Here is an 18174-nt window from a genome sequence, read left to right on the forward strand (position 1 = left end):
ACATAACTTTTAAAGAACACTATTGGATATTTTGTAGTAACTTTTAAAAACAAAGTGCTTTAAAGAAATAGGGTTTGCTGTAAACCTTCCCGATTTTTCCATGTATAAAATAATAACTGCATTCAAGAAAGAGTTAAAATTGTATTTATGTATAATTAATAAGCGTATAATGACAGTAAACTGAACAATAGGGCTGTGTGCTGAACTGAGCTCTGTTGTTGTTGTGAAACGCATGTAAATATGCTCGAGGATCTTCTGAGAGTGCTGTTCTAGATCAGTGTGGGACTCAGTTCATCTGATCCTCTGAAACCCAATCCAGCTCCCCCCCCCCCCTCTCTCTCTCTCCTCCGTCTCTCCCCCCCCCCCCCCTCTCCCTCTCTCCCTCTCCCTCTCTCTCCCTCTCTCCCTCTCCCTCTCTCTCCTCCGTCTCCCCCCCCCCTCTCTCTCTCCTCCGTCTCCCCCCCCCCTGTCTCTCGCCCCCCCCCCTCTCCCTCTCTCTCCTCCGTCTCTCTCTCTCTCCCTCTCCCTCTCTCCCTCTCTCTCTCTCTCTCCCTCTCTCCTCCGTCTCTCCCCCCCCCCCCTCTCTCCTCCGTCTCTCCTCCGTCTCTCCCTCTCTCCCTCCCCCCCCTCTCTCTCCTCCGTCTCTCCCTCTCCCCCCCCCCTCTCTCTCCTCCGTCTCTCCTCCGTCTCTCCCTCTCTCCCCCTCTCTCCTCCGTCTCTCTCTCTCTCTCTCTCTCTCCCTCTCCCTCTCCCTCTCTCTCTCTCTCTCTCTCTCTCTCTCTCCTCCGCCCCCCCCCCTCTGTCTCTCGCCCCCCCCTCTCTCCCTCTCTCTCCTCCGTCTCTCTCCCCCCCCCTCTGTCTCTCGCCCCCCCCCCTCTCTCTCCCTCTCTCTCCTCCGTCTCTCTCTCTCTCCCTCTCTCCTCCGTCTCTCCCTCTCTCCCTCCCCCCCCCTCTCTCTCCTCCGTCTCTCTCTCCCTCCCTCATAACTAATGACCGCTCGCATCCGTTCATCCCGACGCTCTCGTGATCGGTTGGATCGAACCGGAGCTCGTGAGTCGCAGGTCTGGATCACTTCACCAAAGACGCGCTGCTCTGGGTGTTCCGCTCGCCGCAGACCCGCAGCGTGAGTTCTGATGAATTACAGCCGAACGACATTCTAAAGATCCACTTTCTGTAGAAATACTTTAGGTTCTTTAGTTTCTTGTTCATACGTTTCCTCGTTTTAATTTTTTCACAGTCTGCAACTGTAACGAAATGTTTCATTTTTTAAAATCACTTCGCGTCTTTTAGTGTTCTCTAAGACTGTTTCAATGAAGATATCAAAGTTAGGAGATATAAAGTCAAACTTTGAATAACGTTTTCGGTTGCCATTCCCAAAATAACTTGTTTTATAATGTAAAACCCATTGACTCTATACCGTTTCTCCTTAAAGAGACAGTTCACCAAAAATGTTAGAATTTACTCAACCTCAAGTTGTCCCAAACCTGTATGAGTTTCTTCCTTCTGATACTCTGATAAAATATTCTTTGAAGAATGCTGGTAACCAAATAGTTGGCAGTTTATTTATTTATTTTTTTACTGTGGAAGTCAATGGCTACCGTCAGCTGTTTAGCAGAATTTTCATTTTTGTTGAAACTATTCTTTTGACCTTCAATGACATATCACGTGTGAATGCCAGAAACTATGATTAGCGTAGTTATATTGAGTCAGTTTTTGTTTGTGCTGTAACCGGGAGGCAGATTTATGGCAGATTAGTGGGCTTTGCTTGTGATGTTACACTTCTGAATGCTGTTTTTCATTACAAACATAATTTGAATGTAAAGTTGTGTTGAATTTGTGTTTGGTTTGTCTCTTTTGCTGTAATGACAGCACGATCAGAGTCACTCATTAAAATACATCTGTCATCAGAGACTTACAAATGGTGCAGAATATTAGACATTTATTTACATTTTTCAAAATCCTGCAACTTTGTTTCCAAGTTTTAATGCAGACACACTCGACTTTTCCTCCAAATTTGTAACGTTAGAAAATCATGCTCAGCTCCCCAGAAAATCATGCTGCGTATGATGACCACAGTCTCTGTTTTATAACTTCAGACTATGATTTGGAGCATCAGTTTGGTTTAAATTAGCTTACTCATTCAATGCATTTCCAATTAGCATGTTAGCATTCAGTGAACAAGTCAAGAGCAATTAACCAGTGATGGGGGAAACAAACCTTTTCAAAGCTTTGAATAAATTTAACCAACTGCTTTGCAAAATGATTCAGTTTTTTGAAGAACTCAAAACACCACACAACAACAGAAACAAGCCAAACCAGTACATACAAAATTAACATAAAAACAAAACCTTTTTCTCTAAAAGGTTCCATTAAGAACTTTTAACATCTGAAGAACTTTAACATCTTTATGGGGAAAGAGAAGGTTCTTCAGATTATAAAAAGGCAAGAAGGAGTACGTTCTTGAAAGCAGCTTTATTATTATAAGTGTAATTTGCAGGGCTTGTTTTGTTTGTTTTATGGAAGACTTGTCTAAACCGGCCAATCAGGAATTATTAACGTATTTCTTTAATTAATGAATCTTAAATAATGTCTACAAATTTATAAAACTGATCCGAGATCAGGTAAAAACCGGTTCAACTGAACCATTGAAATCATGTGGCTCCGAAGCACTGATTCGAAACAAACCATTCACGAAGGTTTCGAGGCTTCCTTAGATACAACTATTTGAAAATCTGGAATCCGAGGATGCAAAGAAATCAAAATAATATCTTTAATGTTGTTCAAATGAAGTTTTTAGCAATGCATATTACTAATCAGAAATTAAGTTTTGATATAGGCTATTACTTATGATAGGAAATGTACTAAATATCTTCATGTAACATGATCTTTACTCAATATCCTAATGATGTTTGACATAAAAATGGATAATTGTGATCAATGCAATGTATTGTTGGCTATTGCTACAAATTTACATGTGCCACTGATAACTGACTTTGTGCTCCAGGGACACATATGTAAGATCAAAACAACACATATGCATAAAAACTGTCCTTACAAAGGTAAAAAAAAGCCCTGCAAGTTAATGGTCAATTTTTGTGTGTTTGTAGGCTGAGAGTCCACAGGAGCAGAGCCCAGGGGTGTTGAGTCGCATCGGGAGCTGGCTGTCGTGGGGTTGGGGCAGAGATGACCCCAGCTCCCAAACACAGCAAGAGGAGGCTCCTGAGGAGGACCACGGAGAAACCAGTCAACCCGCTGGAGCAGACGAGACAGACAGGCCTGCACTAGGTGAGAGCGTTCCAGCAGAGACAAGCCCATCCCTCGACCGGAATGCCAAACATCTGAGACTTGGCCGTGGAGGGGAGGACGGGACGGGCAGGAGGTCGAAAGGTCAGGTCAGGGAAACCAGTGGAACCTGCATAAAAACCAAACGCAGTCAGTCGTTCGAGAGGAGTACGGCACCGGAACTCTTTGATCAAATGGGCCGGAAGAGATCTGGCAGAAGGAGGCGGAGCTCTCACGGAGATGAGGGCGGAGCTCAAACTAAATCCCCAACCAATCCCCAACCTGAAAGCCCTGCAACAACCAGTTTGACGAGCAGCCCGCGGTCAGCATGTGCTGACTCAGCCTTTGAGGAGGCGGCAAACAGCCTTCAGGAAGCCTCCGGAGCTGAAGAGCCAAACTCAGGTAGACGTGAGGATGTCGTCCGAGTGGAATGTTTGGAAGCTAACCTGAGTGAAGATTTGGTTGAGGTGGTTTATTCAGATATGGACGAGGAACGGGTGGTGAGGCTGACAGAGAGCGCTGAATCCAAACGCAGGAGCATCAAAGTGTCTCACAGCGAGGTGGTCTTCGCGAAAAAGGTGGTGGTCGCCTCAGAGGACCAAAATGAAGACCAAAATGTGGCTTTTAAAGACACTACGGACACCAAACGGCCAAGATCTGATGAAACATCAAGGTAAATGTACCTGCTCTACCTGTTTTTGCTTCTTCTTACAAAAATAAGATACAATAATCTTGGGTTTGATTTGATCTGAGAGCCTTTTAATGCACACGTTTCTGTTTGAACTTGAAGTTGAATATGCTTCATCCAAGCGTTGGAAATCTTTCTTTAGATTATCAGGACAAAACATCATGCGTCATGTTGTGAAATGTGCTCTCTTACTTGGCTACTTGTCTTTCCTCTGTAAAGTCAAACATTAAAAATAACCTGTTGGTCAAGGGTGCTGACCTGGTTTCAAGCTCCCCTGCATTGAGAATAGGCATTTTCATAACAATAAAGTGTTTAGATATTTAAATGCCAGTTTTTCTAGATGTCAGCCTTGTGTTTGTCTTCTATAGGCATCAACAGTTCTTAAAGGGACAGTTCACCTAAAAATAAATGCCATTCCAACCTGCTGTGATTTTCTTTTGCTGAAAACAAAAGGAACTATTTTGAAGTACATTAAAGTATAATTCATCCTTCCACAAATCAATGGAGCAGAAAGTCTTAAATTCATAAAATCATGGCAGTGTTGCACAGAATGCAAATGTCATTATTTTTGATGGCTAAATGAACGTTCTTTGTGCTAAAATGCATGCCATTTGTGATCATTTAAGTTATTTACTGATAGTTTTCCCCTCTGTTGAAGCTCTTAAAAATCATACTCACACAAAGAAACTTTTTTTTTTTGCTTTTTGAAGCTTGACAGTCATTCACTCCATTCAAAAGGGAAAGAGCAACAAAAGTCATGTGGAGGCACGTGTTAGTCACTTTCAATAAAAGTGTTTTTCTGAAAATGCAAAGGCAGAAGGGGAATTCAGTTTCTTAATAGATTTGTAGCTTGCTTCAAGCAGAGGAAGAACTGAAGAGAAAAAAAAACAGGATTGTACACAAAGCCAGAGAAAGTGGAAAGACAATGAGTCAACAGCTAATGAAGGGAGTGGATGCTAATATGAATAATGTGCACTTGAAACTATTTGAACCAGTTTTGATCTTTTTTCTTTGTTATTTTACAGATTTCCAGAAGACAGAGTAGACGGCACCAATGTAAAGTCCAGTCATCACAAGGCCAGAATCGCAGACAAAATCAGTCTGTTTGAGAGAGGAGCCTCCAGTGCAGTTAGTAGCTCCTCAAACCTGCGTCACCTGGATATTTCTCCAGCTCGAAATGTGGCCAGTCGTTTCAGAGATTTCACAGAACACGCCGGAACACGGTCCAGTTCTGCACCTCCAAACCAATCGGTTAAAGAGAAGGCGAAGAATTTCAGCGCGGGGAGGAGAGAGGAAGAGAAGCTGACGTTGCCGTCTGGTCGTATGTTGAACGAAGGACATTCAAAAACGACTGAAATATCATGTTCTGGACGTTTTGAAAAATCTACAGCCAAGACAGACACCAGTGGAGAGTCAAAGGTTAAATCCAAACCTCATTTAAATATAGATCAACCTGACTCTAAATCCTACAATGATAAACCTGCATCGTCAAAGAGCACAAGTGACTCAAGTGTTGGGAATAAAAAGACGGATTCTCTCCCGATAGTTTCATCACCTACTGACAAGTCCCCGCAGGTGAAATCGCCAAACCGGACAGGCACAAGATCTAAAAAACGTAGAGACAAAGACCTACTCAGCCCCACCAAACAAGAAATGGGTCAAGGTAAACAGGAGGTCAAGGACAACAAGGACAAACCTCTCGTAGATGCAAGAGACGTTGTAGAGACCCCAGAGCAGAGCACTTCTGATAAAGAAAGACCCAACAAAAAACCTACAGCCCCTCCCAAGTTGGAGAAATCAGAAGAAATTATGCAAAGCACACAAAAAAAATCTGACTCAAAGAATGCTGACACAAAGGTTCCTTCAGAAGAGAAAAGCAAGGATGTGAAAGAGAGTGAGAATAGCGGTGACTTTGAAGCACAGATAGTTGCCATTGCTTCTGATACATATCCTTCTACATCCAGAAAGGACAGCTCAAATAAAGAGAAGATACGGACAGACATTGACTCAAAAACGGAAGAGAAACAAAAAAACAGCAACAAAAAGCAGCACTCAGAAGGAGAGCAGGGAGACAAGCAGAGGAACAGAGTCTTGATTGTAAACTCGTTGTTTGGAGAGTCAGGGAAACCAGATCCATCTGTGACAAAAGAAGAGAAACCACTGTCCCTAGAGGACCTGAAAGAGGCCAGATCTAAAGACTCCTCTGAGCCAGCCAATAGCAGCGCTGCAGCCTCCAGGAACAATGCCATGCGAAACAGTGGGAATGAGACGGATACACTGGTCTTACCTGAGAAACCAGTAAATACCCCTGAAAATAGCCCAAAATCGGCACAAAGACTGTCCGAGATGAACCGAAAAAGTCAGGAAAAAGACTGTTTGACCAGTCAGAGCCAGAAAATTGACCTTGTTACAGAAATAACTGATCAACTGAAAACAACTGAGACACACAAATATAGTAAGGAAGTCAAAACATCAAAGCCAACTGAGCTGAAAACAGAACGTAAATCAAAACAAGCTAAATCAAAGGACATCACTGTTGTGAGACAGAAAGACAAAACAATTATGGCAACCAGTCAAGGTAAACAAACTCAGACTACTGAGAAAAACTCTTCTGCTGAATTGTCCAATCAGACTAAAGAAAACACCACTTCTACAAGCAAGACACCAGCAACACCAAACCCTGCACTGGTCAAAGACCAAAATGATAAAATGGACACCATAATTTCACCTCAAATTGCATCTACAGAGGGAGGCAGTCCTAATAGAGATGGGCCACTCCAACAGAGCCAACCAGAGAGCAAAGAACAGCAGAAGACAGAGACATTATCTAGTAAAAGGGATTTACACCAGCAACAACAAAAGCCTAGCACTGAAACTAAAAAGGGAGGCACCAAAGAAACCAAGAGTAAAATCACTGTCACAGAAATGACATTCATAGTGAATGGCGATATTCACTCTGTAGAGACAGAAGATACGTTTTCTGACAAACCTAAGCAGTCTGGAGAAGAAATACTTGGAAATACATTACCTGAAATACCATCCAATAATGAAAGTCCGTCTCTGAGCTCATTTACATCTGAAGCCACTGCAGTGTCCACTGAGCAGCCTGACCAGGTCAGCAAAAACTTTACCGCTAAACCAGCCTCAACAGATTATACTCTATCAAACTCAGCGAATAAAAAAACAACTGATGAAAAGACCACTCCTACAGTGGCCTCACCCAATGAGAAAACCTCTACTTTACCAGCCTCAACTAAAGAAAAGACAACACCTCGACCAGCAACAACAACTGAGACCATCTCTGCTTCATTAGGCTCCAGTGATGATGAGAAAAAACCTCTGCCTGCCTCAACAAATGAGGTCATGTGCAGTTTACCAGCCTCAACTAATGAAAAGAAAACACTTCCTTCAGACTCAGCTGATGGAAAGACATTGGATGAAAGGGATACATTTCTACTAACATCAACCAATAAAAAGATTGCACATTCACCAGCCTCATCCAATAAAAAGAAGAAACCTCCACCAGCCTCAGCTAATAAAACAATCTCTGCCTTGCCTGGCTCAGCTAATGAAAAGACCACACATTCTGCATCATCAACTCTAGAGTCTACCTCCACTTCATTAGGCTATGACAATGACAAGACCACACCTCCATCAAACTTAACTAATGAAATATCTACAATTCCACCAACTTCAACTAATGAAAAGACTACATCTTCATTAGACTTGGCTAGTAGAAAGACAAATAATGAAGAGACTATGACTCCACAGGCCTCTACCAATAAGACAACTAATGACAAGACTACACCTTCAACAAATGACAAGACTACACCTGCAAAATCCCCAACTAAAGAAAATGCTGTACCTCCACCAGCTTCAACCACTGAGACAATCTCTGCTTCATTAGGCTCCAGTGATGAGAAGAACAAACCTCCACCAGCCTCAACCAATCCAGCAGTCTCTATTGATATCACTACTAAAAATGAGAGGACCACGCCACTGCCAGCGTCATCCTCCTTCCCAATAACATCTATCAATGGAGAGAATATAATTCCATTTCCTTTATCTAAAGAAAAGACCAAATCACCACCAGACTATGACAGTGGAAAGACCACACCTTCTCCAGAATCAGTTAATGAAAAGCCTTCAGCTCTTGAAGTCTCAGCGAAACAAAAGATCTCCTCCAGTAAATCTACAGATCCATCCACAAGAAAAAAGGAATTTGTCCTCAAACCCTTTCTCCTTCCACAAATCCCCAATGCACGAAGCAGCTCCTCCCAGAGCAGGGACTCTCCATCTAGCTGGCTTGATGTGGATCACCAATGTCCTATAAGGAAGAAGCTGTTGATTTCAGAACCTAAGCTAAGCTCCTCTGTAAGTGAGACCAACCTCCTGGACACATCAGGAGAATTTGACCCAGATGACTTTGTTGCAAATGTGAAAAGGCTAGCAATGCCATTCAATCTTCCTCAACGCAAACACAACAAACATCGCCTGCAAACACCTCCGTTTGCCATGCCTGCCATAAAAGAAGACCGCTTTGAGAAACCCTTTGATCCGGAGGAGTTCCAGTATGGCTTGAGGCGAAGAAAGGAATTCATTCTGGATCTGGCAACCAGTTCGACATCCAAGAGTCAAGCCCCGATAGTCAAGGAGGTGGACACCAAACCTAAGCGAGAGAGCATCCTCACAAGATCCCTGATCTTCCAGAGAGCAAGGAAGGAGTCTGAAAAAGAAGAAGGAGAAAATATTGAGGGATCGTATGAAAATACAACAGAACCACTGAAGGCAAAGTCTCGTTTGGAGAGGTGCTCTATTGTCAGCATTCTACGCAGCCCCAACAAAGTGAGACGAATGGAGTTTTTAAGCCCCACTGAGTGTCCTTCAGATGGGCTGTTATCACCCAGCGATGGTTCTGGGTCTACAGCACCTCCACAATCACAACTAGCACCTACTACAGAACCACCTAAACTGGTCCCAGTAGAGGAAACCCTTGCTAAGAATGACAGCCGTGGTACCCAGTCTGGTTCTTATGTTATTCTAAAACCTAACAAGGACATTGGGTCTGCCGTGACACCTGACCTCAAAACAACTTCAAGAGACCCCACGGTCACTCTTTCAATAGACACTAATGCTCCTTCTCCTCCAAGTGGTACCCCGATTAGTTCCCAGGTTGTACCGAAACCTACGAAAGATGATGGACCTACCCTGGCACCTGACTCGAAAATAATTTCAACAGACCCTCCAGTCACCATGATAACAGACACTAATGTTCCTCCACCTAGTTCTATCCAGTCTTATTCCCAGGATGTTCAAAAACCTTCCAAGGATGATGGACTTGCCATGACACCTGTCCTCAAAGCAACTTCAATAGACCCCACAATCCCTATTTCAACAGACACAAACATTACCTGTCCTCCCAGTGGTACCCGAACTAGTTCCCAGGTTGTACCGAAACCCACAAAAGATGATGGAACTACCCTGGCACGTGACATGAGAACAAATTCAGCAGACCCTCCAGTCACCATGTTAACAGACAATAATAATTTAAAACCTACCAAGGATGATGGACTTTCCATGACATCTAACCTCAAAACAGCTTCAGGAGACACCACAGACACTATGTTAACAGACACTAATGCTCCTTCTCCCAGTGGTGCCCAGACTAGTTCCCAGTTTGTATCAAAGCCTGTGAAAGATGATGGACCTACACTGCAACCTGACTTGAAAGGGACTTCATTAGACCCTCCAGTCACCATGTTAACAGACATTAAAGCTCCTCCAACATCTAGTTATACACAATCTGATTCACAGAATGTTCTAAAACCCATCAATGATGATGTACCTGCTATGGAACCTGACCTCAGAACAATTTCAAGAGACCCCACAGTCATGTTTACAGACACTAATGCACAAGCACTTCTCTTTGGTACCCACACTGGTACTGATGTTGTTCTGCAACCTGATGGACTGACCCGGAAAACAACTCCAGTGGAGCCTACTGTCACTAAAGTAACAGATGCCAATGCTCCTCCACCACTTCCTTCCTTTGATGACATTAAGTTGCCTAATGTCCTGGAGGAATTTCTTCCAAAGAAACCTGAGAATGCTCAGCCATCAAATAAGATCAACCCACTGGTCAGCCATCTCTGATTCTTCACAGCAACAACACACACTTGCATACATTCATACACTATATTGCTAAGATATTCACAAAAGTGTTGTTCACAACCAAATATGTCACATATTTGAACTCTGTTGCACATACAGTAAGAGTAAACAAGTAACTATTTGTGTGTGTATTTGCTCATTAGGTGGCTAGAGAAAGTGCTACCATGCCTGTTCTAGTGGATCTAAATAAGGCTGTTGATGTAGCTGATGGGAAGGTCCCAGAAGAGACGATTCCACTGGCACCTGTAGTTCCAGCGGCTCAAATCCCTCAAGCTAAACCTCAAAGAGAACTACCAAATGTATGAGTCAATCACCAAAGAGTGTTTTCTTCGTAAATGCCAAAAATGTATTTGTTCATAGCTGCAATTGCTCTTCATGCCTGCTTGTTCTTCATGCGTGTTCATATTTGTACATGACAATGTGAAGTGAGCGTAAAAATGGCCAAATCTTTGGGTTATCATTGGATTATGTTTTTGTCTGCTTTGATAAATATTATGACCATTTGCAAACCAATTACCCGCATTACTCTCTTAACCACAACAAGCCATGGCATTTTGTCTTCCAGATTCCAGTTGCTCGTGGAATCCACCGGCGACCTGGAAAGGTTTGCCAGCATTTCAAACTCATGACCTAACAAAGAATCTCAGATATTAAATCCTGCTCTGTTTGCATAGAATGAGCAAAGTTTTTTTCAATAATATATATGCTTTCAATATGTGCGCAAAGTGAACTTGTGCCCTAATATGAAGTTTTGTGCCTGTCAGATTGTGATATTTGAGCACCATCACTTCAGTGGACAGTCCTTTGAGTTCTACAGGGATCAACCTGATGCCACACACATGCAACTGTCTGGTGTCATATCAATTAAAGTGGTCAGAGGATGGTAAGTGGCATCTCAGGAGAACAAATACTCCATGCATGATGATGAGCCTTTCAATAGATTAGTTTTAACTGCATTTTGGCTTGTCGTAGCTGGATACTTTATGAGAAACCAGGATTTGAGGGACGATGCATCGCTCTGGAAGAGGAAAGAGTTATAGAACTGCCCAATCAATGGGCAGAAGAGGGTGAAGAAGCATCTGTGGTTATTGGCTCAATTCGACTGGCTGTCCGAGTAAGTGAGCTTGAGCACCTTCTTGAAAGATTTGTTTTGAACACAGTAACTGCTTTCTAAAGGTCAAAAGAGAAAGGAGTGACCCCTATGTTTTCCTGTATGTGTCTGCAGGACTACACTCCTCCCCGGATAGAGCTGTTCACCGAGCCCGCTGGCAGGGGCAGAAGCTCTGAGTATGTGGATTACACAGAGGAAGTGGGCAGTTTCAGCCATCCTCAGAACACCGGTTCTATTAAAGTCCACAGTGGTCTGTAAGTTCACAGACACGCCCTATTCAGACCTTGAGCGTTTACTGGGGTGTGCATTTTGGATGCAGTTGTTGGGTGTATGTGGTAAAAGTGACATGCACATAAAAATGTTATTGATTCACTTTCTGTTTTGGAGAACTGAGCTTGTTTGTGATACCTTTTCCCAACTACAACCGCGTTTTACATTAGCTGCGATTCCACCCACCTATTTTTATGTACATTTTGGAATACGGCATAAAAAAATCACAGCGTGGAAACACCAAAATTAAAAAAAAATACGCAAAAAAAAAAACGAATGCTGACAATTGAGTAGGATACATTTTTTATCCAATAAGAAATAATGTGCATAAATTAGGATGGAAACACATTTACCGAATAAATTCCTCCATGCGCATCAAAAAAGTCATGTGACTTTTGTATAGAATAACTTGACTAACCAGTGGAACGATCTCGTTGCACAGTATCTGAAATGTTGTTTTTTTGTGTCGTCAAAGTATTTCTGTTTAACTGCTTCCCAGAACTGTCACCACTGCGTTCCCAAACAACAAGCATCCATTTCCAAAAGCAATGACAGCATTTATTGTGTTTTGTCTGCTCTCTCTGAGACAGATGAGCACGGACGGAGTTCGACTTATACGCAATGCCACTTTGCGCTGTTGTGCGCGGACACAAAAAATGGGTGGCACGTGGACACTTCTCATGATGAAACCACTTATGGCGGACAATGCACAGACCATCACGGCATATGGACTTGTGTGTAATTTTGGACCAAAGTAATATCATGGCAACCAAACACTCATGTTTGGCGACTTTAACAAAACCACTGTCGAAAGATCCGTCATAATTTGTTGATGTTTGGCGCTCTTGAAGGGTTGTCATCTCCGCTTATTATAAGTAATGCTTATTAAGTGTCCTTGGGCTTGGCTCGTAAAGCAATCCATTGTTCTTATTTAACATTATTATAGCAGTATCTGGCAACCCTGAGTGAAGACACACATCCTTCCCTGTGATTTCTTGGATCACAACTCTGTTTCTTCAGTTCAGTTCTGTACACACTGTGTAGAATTTCTATAAATGTGGTTTCCATTACCTGTTTTTTTTTCAGGAGTTAATTCGGTTGTAGAATGAGGTCGTCACTTTCTTAAATGACTGAAATATGTTTGTACAGAACAGAAATAAGTACTAAATGGTGAACTGACTATCAAGTTTAGATGCTGTATATACATAGCCAGTGGTATAAAGGCACATAATGACTGCATTCCTGATGATTCATGAGTGTGTTATGTGTTTGAGTCACAGCATTAGTCACACTGTACCATATAAACACCATCAGAGCCACATAATCCAGAAAACCCTTTCTGATGCTCTCAGAACGAAAGGGGAAAATAAATGTCAATCCCAGCAGAAACAGAGGAACAAATAAAGACATAATTAGCGTAGCTGCTATTCCAACCAATAAAAACTATTTGCTCAACCCAAGCTAAAAAATAATAATGTGCATTTGATCAGATACAACTGCAATACAAGATTATCAGATGCATTATTCGAATGCTTGGCGAAAGAGATGTGTTTTTAATCTAGATTTAAACAGAGAGAGTGTGTCTGAACCCCGAACATTATCAGGAAGGCTATTCCAGAGTTTGGGAGCCAAATGTGAGAAAGCTCTACCTCCTTTAGTGGACTTTGCTATCCTAGGAACTACCAAAAGTCCAGCGTTTTGTGACCTTAGGGTGCGTGATGGCCTTTACAAAAAACTTTCATTTCATATGTTTTTTAAAAAGCTTTCAAAAAATAAGTACTAAAACCCGGGTCTGATTGATAAGTGAGAGATAAGTTCTGGTGACGGATGATTGACAGCTGTCGTCTCTGCTCTGCAGGTGGCTGGTTTACAGTGATCCGGGTTTCCAGGGTCTGCTGGCGGTTCTGGAAGCCGGAGAGTATCCGTTCCCGGAGGACTGGGGTTTCCCGTCGCCCGTGGTTGGCTCTCTGAGGCCTCTGCGTATGGTAGGACTCACACCCTCATGTTCCTCACCCGTCTGCAGCAGTGTGTCATCAGAACTGTGCTTGTTTTGCAGGGCGCTCTGAAGGTGGAGAAGCCGAACGCAGTCAAGGTTTGTGAGCTTCAGTGTCTTCTCAAGTGTGACAGTCAGAGATAGATAGAGACTCTTGATGTGTGTGTCTCGCTCAGGCCGTGTTGTATGAAAAGGCTGGTCTGGAGGGCCAATGTGTGGAGGTTCATGGAGACGTGACAGAGAACCACGGACTGGACGGAGTGCAATCACTGAAGATCCTCGGAGGCCTGTGAGTGCTGAGCTTTGATGCTCTTCCTCAGTGTTAACCCCAGCACTGCTGTTGAATGCTCGTCTCGTCTCGTCTGGTCTCAGGTGGGTGGGATACGATGGCGAGGGCTTCGAGGGCCAGCAGTTCGTTCTGGAGGAAGGAGAATATCTGGATTGGACAGACTGGGGCGGGACTGGGGAAAAGCTCCTCTCTCTGCGGCCCGTCCTCATGGTGAGTCTCATCTTCACTAGCGATCGGTTGGTTAGTGGGATCATGCATTAGCTACAAAAGCATCTTTTAGTTCAGGGATTCCAATCCTGAAGCACGCTTTATTTAATTTAATTTAATCATACTGGAGTGCATTTAAAGCACTGAGCGCTGTGCTCTGTTCAGCTCTGTTCCGCTCTGTCCAGCTGTTTTTGAACTCATAAACACATCCTGTGTAAACATGTCTAAGAAACACACCTGTGAACCCCAAACCTGCTCACTTACTGATCTAGGATCCATTCAGGTTAACCACAGAGCAGTTTTGCATCGTATAATTGAAGTTTTGCACTCTGGTCTCCATCAGTCATTATCATTGACGTCAGTAAACGGCGCAGATCAGATGAACACAAGCCAAACGCGTTACACAACCTCCATCAGCGCATCCCTGCGGTGTTTATGAGATCTGGACGCACAATAGCAGGAAATAACAGAACCAGAACCAGCGCCGAATGCTTGCCAGCTGCTTTCTAATTTAAGACAACTGAAGGCTGTAAAATGCTTTGTTTTTCAGGATTTCTCCTCCCCTCATATGAAGATGTTTAGTGAGCCGGACTTCTCAGAGCGCGGCGTCAGCCTCGACCTCCTGGAGCCGCTGGAAAACGCCCTGAACACACCCTACGGCCCACAGACGTGCTCCATCGAGGTCCTGTCCGGAGTGTGAGTCACTTTCTGCATTCTAGACTCCAGAAGTAAAGACTCATCTGATTTTTTATATCTTATAAACCATTAGAGAGCTCCAGGATTGTTAAATGATGCTATATGCTTCTGTTTAAGCCGTCAGTTTGCATTATTTGTTGAAAAACTACATTACCCATGATGCTGTGCAGAACATTCCACCAATCAGAGAGTAGCGGTGAGAAAATTTAGCTCAGTGTGCTTTAGCTCCACCCACTCCTATAAAGCACTCGCTATACTGTCAAAATACTTAAATATTTGTATGTATGTGTGTGTGTGTGTGTGTGTATGTGTGTGTGTGTGTGTGTGTGTCTGTGTGTGTGTGTGTGTGTGTGTGTGTGTGTGTGTGTGAGTGTGTGTGTGTGTGTGTGTGTCTGTGTGTGTGTGTGTGTGTGTGTGTGTGTGTGTGTGTGTGTGTGTGTGTGTGTGTGTGTGTGTGTGTGTGTGTGTGTGTCTGTGTGTGTATGTGTGTGTGTGTGTGTGTGTGTGTGTGTGTGTGTGTGTGTGTGTGTGTGAGTGTAAAAATACTTCTGGAACCAAAAAGTGGGCGGGCACTAATGTTCTCTCTTCAGCTAATCAGGATGTCCGTCAGTTTAACAGAAAAGCATGCACATCCTTTTACAGCCTTCAAACAACACTCAAAGTTTTCTGTGATCCCTTTCAGTCTGTTAGTGCTTCCACAGAACTAAAGAACGCACCTGTTCAGGTAAAGTTGCATTGTTTCCCGCCACTAGCAGGTCATGTGACACAAACACCCAAACAAACACGGGTCTACCTCGGGCTGATCGTTGTTCAGAGGAATGAAGGGCGTCAGCCAGAATATGGCAATAAAAGAGTGTGTGCTTGCTGCAGCGCTTCTCACAATCCACAGGGTTTCCTGTAATTACTGGAGTGTGTGTTTGTGTGTGTGTGTGTGTGTGTGTGTAAGTGTAAGTGTATGTGTGTGTGTGTGTGTCTGAGTGTGTCTCTGGGTGTGTGTGTGTGTGTGTGTGTGTGTGTGTGTGTGTGTGTGTGTGTGTGTGTGTAAGTGTAAGTGTAAGTGTAAGTGTATGTGTGTGTGTGTGTGTCTGAGTGTGTCTCTGGGTGTGTGTGTGTGTGTGTGTGTGTGTGTGTGTGTGTGTGTGTGTGTGTGTGTGTCTGAGTGTGTCTCTGAGTGTGTGTGTGTGTGTGTGTGTCTGTGTGAGTGTGTGTGTGTGTGTGTGTGTGTGTGTGTGTGTCTGAGTGTGAGTGTGTCTCTGAGTGTGTGTGTGTGTGTGTGTGTGTGTGTGTGTGTGTGTGTGTGTGTGTGTGTGTGTGTGTGTGTGTGTGTGTGTGTGTGTGTGAGTGTGTGTGTGTGTGTGTGTGTGTGTGTGTGTGTGTCTGAGTGTGAGTGTGTCTCTGAGTGTGTGTGTGTGTGTGTGTGTGTGTGTCTCTGAGTGTGTGTGTGTGTGTGTGTGTGTCTGTGTGAGTGTGTGTGTGTGTGTGTGTGTGTGTGTGTGTGTGTCTGAGTGTGTCTCTGAGTGTGTGTGTGTGTGTGTGTGTGTGTGTGTGTGTGTGTGTGTGTGTGTGTGTGTGTGTGTGTGTGTGAAGGGCACCGCCTTTCACAATGTATAAACACATACAGGCTTGTTTAAGGATGAAGCGCTCGTCTCACACACACACACACACACACACACACACAAACACACATTTTTCTAGTACAGACAGGCATAACGGCTGTGTGTCTGTGATTATGCATGCGTGTTCATGTGGGAGTGTGTGTGAGACGCATGCATGCATGAAGGCAGGTCTGTATTTGTTCAGGCACGTGTGTGGGCGCCTCGGCTCTGTGAGTCTCATTATTTTAGGAGTTGCTGTAGTTTCACTGTGTTGAATGTCAATTTGGGCATCATGGAATGTGAAGCATTAAACACTGACGACCTTCAGGACGCTTCTACCCCAGAATTCTCCTCATACTGAATCATCTGAACATTCTTGGGATTTGACTCTAGCTGCACATAAGTTTTAAAGGAATAGTTCAGCTGGAAAGCATCCTTTATTCCCCCTTGTCTCGCTTTAATCAGTCTTCAGTAAAAGAGAAAAAGAGACGTTTAGCAGAATGTTCAAGCTGCTCTTTCCCACCCAACGCTGTAGCTCTGCCACTCTGGACAGAACTGAATAATTCTGATTGATTTCTTATAGGTGGGTGGTGTTCGAGGATCCCTGGTTCTCTGGTCAGCAGTATGTTCTGGAGAAGGGTCTGTACGGAAGCCCGGAGGACTGGGGCGCAGCCCACAGCCGGATCTCCTCCGTCATCCCCGTCATTCTGGTGAGAGTCGCTCTGTAATCATGAGAGAAACGGCTGATCTGGTCATCAGAAATCAATCGATCGATCGATCAGATGCTGAGCAGTGTCTGGAGAATACCAGGGATTGATGACGTCTGATGAATAATGTGGACTGATGAATAGAAATAGAAAATAGAATCAGTTCTGATTTCATGATTTCACTTTATAACTGGAAAATAATGACCCAACATCAGTTATTAATGTGTATATTTAACATTTCAGGAAAATCTAGAAAACTCCTGCCACTTCCAGGTTTGTAAAATAAACTATTTTGTTTATTTATTATCCATATTAAATTTTGTGTGTGTGTGTGTGTGTGTGTGTGTGTGTGTGTGTGTGTGTGTGTGTGTATAACATTTTGTTCTCATTTTAATTAATTTCAAAAGGTCAGCATGAATAATAATATGGAGTGTTGTTGTTGATGTAATAGATTGAGTTATACTCTGAGTCTGGATTTGGTGGGACGTCTGTCCTGCTGCAGGACTCGTTACCCACAATGCCCTTTGGCTTCAGCGTGCGCTCCTGCAGGGTTCATGCCGGAAGGTTTGTTAGATCTGTTCTGTCATCAGTCTGTGGGTCTGTGTGTTTCTGCTCTCACACAGGTGTGTGTGTGTGTGTGTGTGTGTGTGTGCAGCTGGCTGGAGTTTAGCCGTGAGAGTTTCTCTGGTCATCAGTGTGTTCTGGAGGAGGGTTTTTATCCTGATCTGTGGACGATGGGTTTCACACAGCCGGACGTGTCAGTGCTGTCGCTCCAGCCCACTGGACACGTGAGTCTCCCTCTCCTGCATGAGTCTGCTCCAGCAGCAGTGTGTTCTGTGTTCTGACAGCTGAATGTGTCTCTGGTGTGCAGGAGCTCTCTGTGCCAGCGGCGGTGCTGTTTGAGCGCTCTGGACTCAGAGGAAGGAGGACGGTCCTGAAGTCAGGTTCAGTGAATCTGCAGCTGACACACAGCTGCTCCAGAGTCTCGTCTGTGCTGGTGCAAGGCGGCATGTGAGGAACACATACTTCACTCTCATTCACTCACTCTTTCACTCACTCTGTCACTCACTCACTTACTCACTCTCTCTCTCACTCACTCATTCACTCACTCTTTTACTCACTCTGTCACTCACTCACTCACTCTCTCACTCTCTCTGTCACTCAC

At 43.8% G+C, this 18174-nt stretch overlaps 1 protein-coding gene across 1 annotated transcript in view; it reads left to right on the forward strand.

Annotated features, from left to right (window-relative positions):
* Positions 1-18174, forward strand: part of LOC132115843 (beta/gamma crystallin domain-containing protein 1-like) — a 28052-nt gene that overhangs the window by 846 nt on the left and 9032 nt on the right. The window contains exons 2-18 of the mRNA XM_059524217.1: positions 3108-3955; positions 4996-10108; positions 10285-10440; positions 10707-10745; positions 10906-11024; positions 11114-11255; positions 11367-11506; positions 13381-13507; positions 13579-13614; positions 13692-13804; positions 13888-14014; positions 14562-14707; positions 16886-17012; positions 17253-17282; positions 17461-17573; positions 17665-17797; positions 17881-18020. Coding sequence (XP_059380200.1) covers positions 3108-3955; positions 4996-10108; positions 10285-10440; positions 10707-10745; positions 10906-11024; positions 11114-11255; positions 11367-11506; positions 13381-13507; positions 13579-13614; positions 13692-13804; positions 13888-14014; positions 14562-14707; positions 16886-17012; positions 17253-17282; positions 17461-17573; positions 17665-17797; positions 17881-18020 — 7649 coding nt within the window. The remainder of the gene's footprint in view (positions 1-3107; positions 3956-4995; positions 10109-10284; positions 10441-10706; positions 10746-10905; positions 11025-11113; positions 11256-11366; positions 11507-13380; positions 13508-13578; positions 13615-13691; positions 13805-13887; positions 14015-14561; positions 14708-16885; positions 17013-17252; positions 17283-17460; positions 17574-17664; positions 17798-17880; positions 18021-18174) is intronic.

Source organism: Carassius carassius, chromosome 35, assembly GCF_963082965.1.
Source record: "Carassius carassius chromosome 35, fCarCar2.1, whole genome shotgun sequence".
Classification (NCBI taxonomy): Eukaryota; Metazoa; Chordata; class Actinopteri; order Cypriniformes; family Cyprinidae; genus Carassius; species Carassius carassius.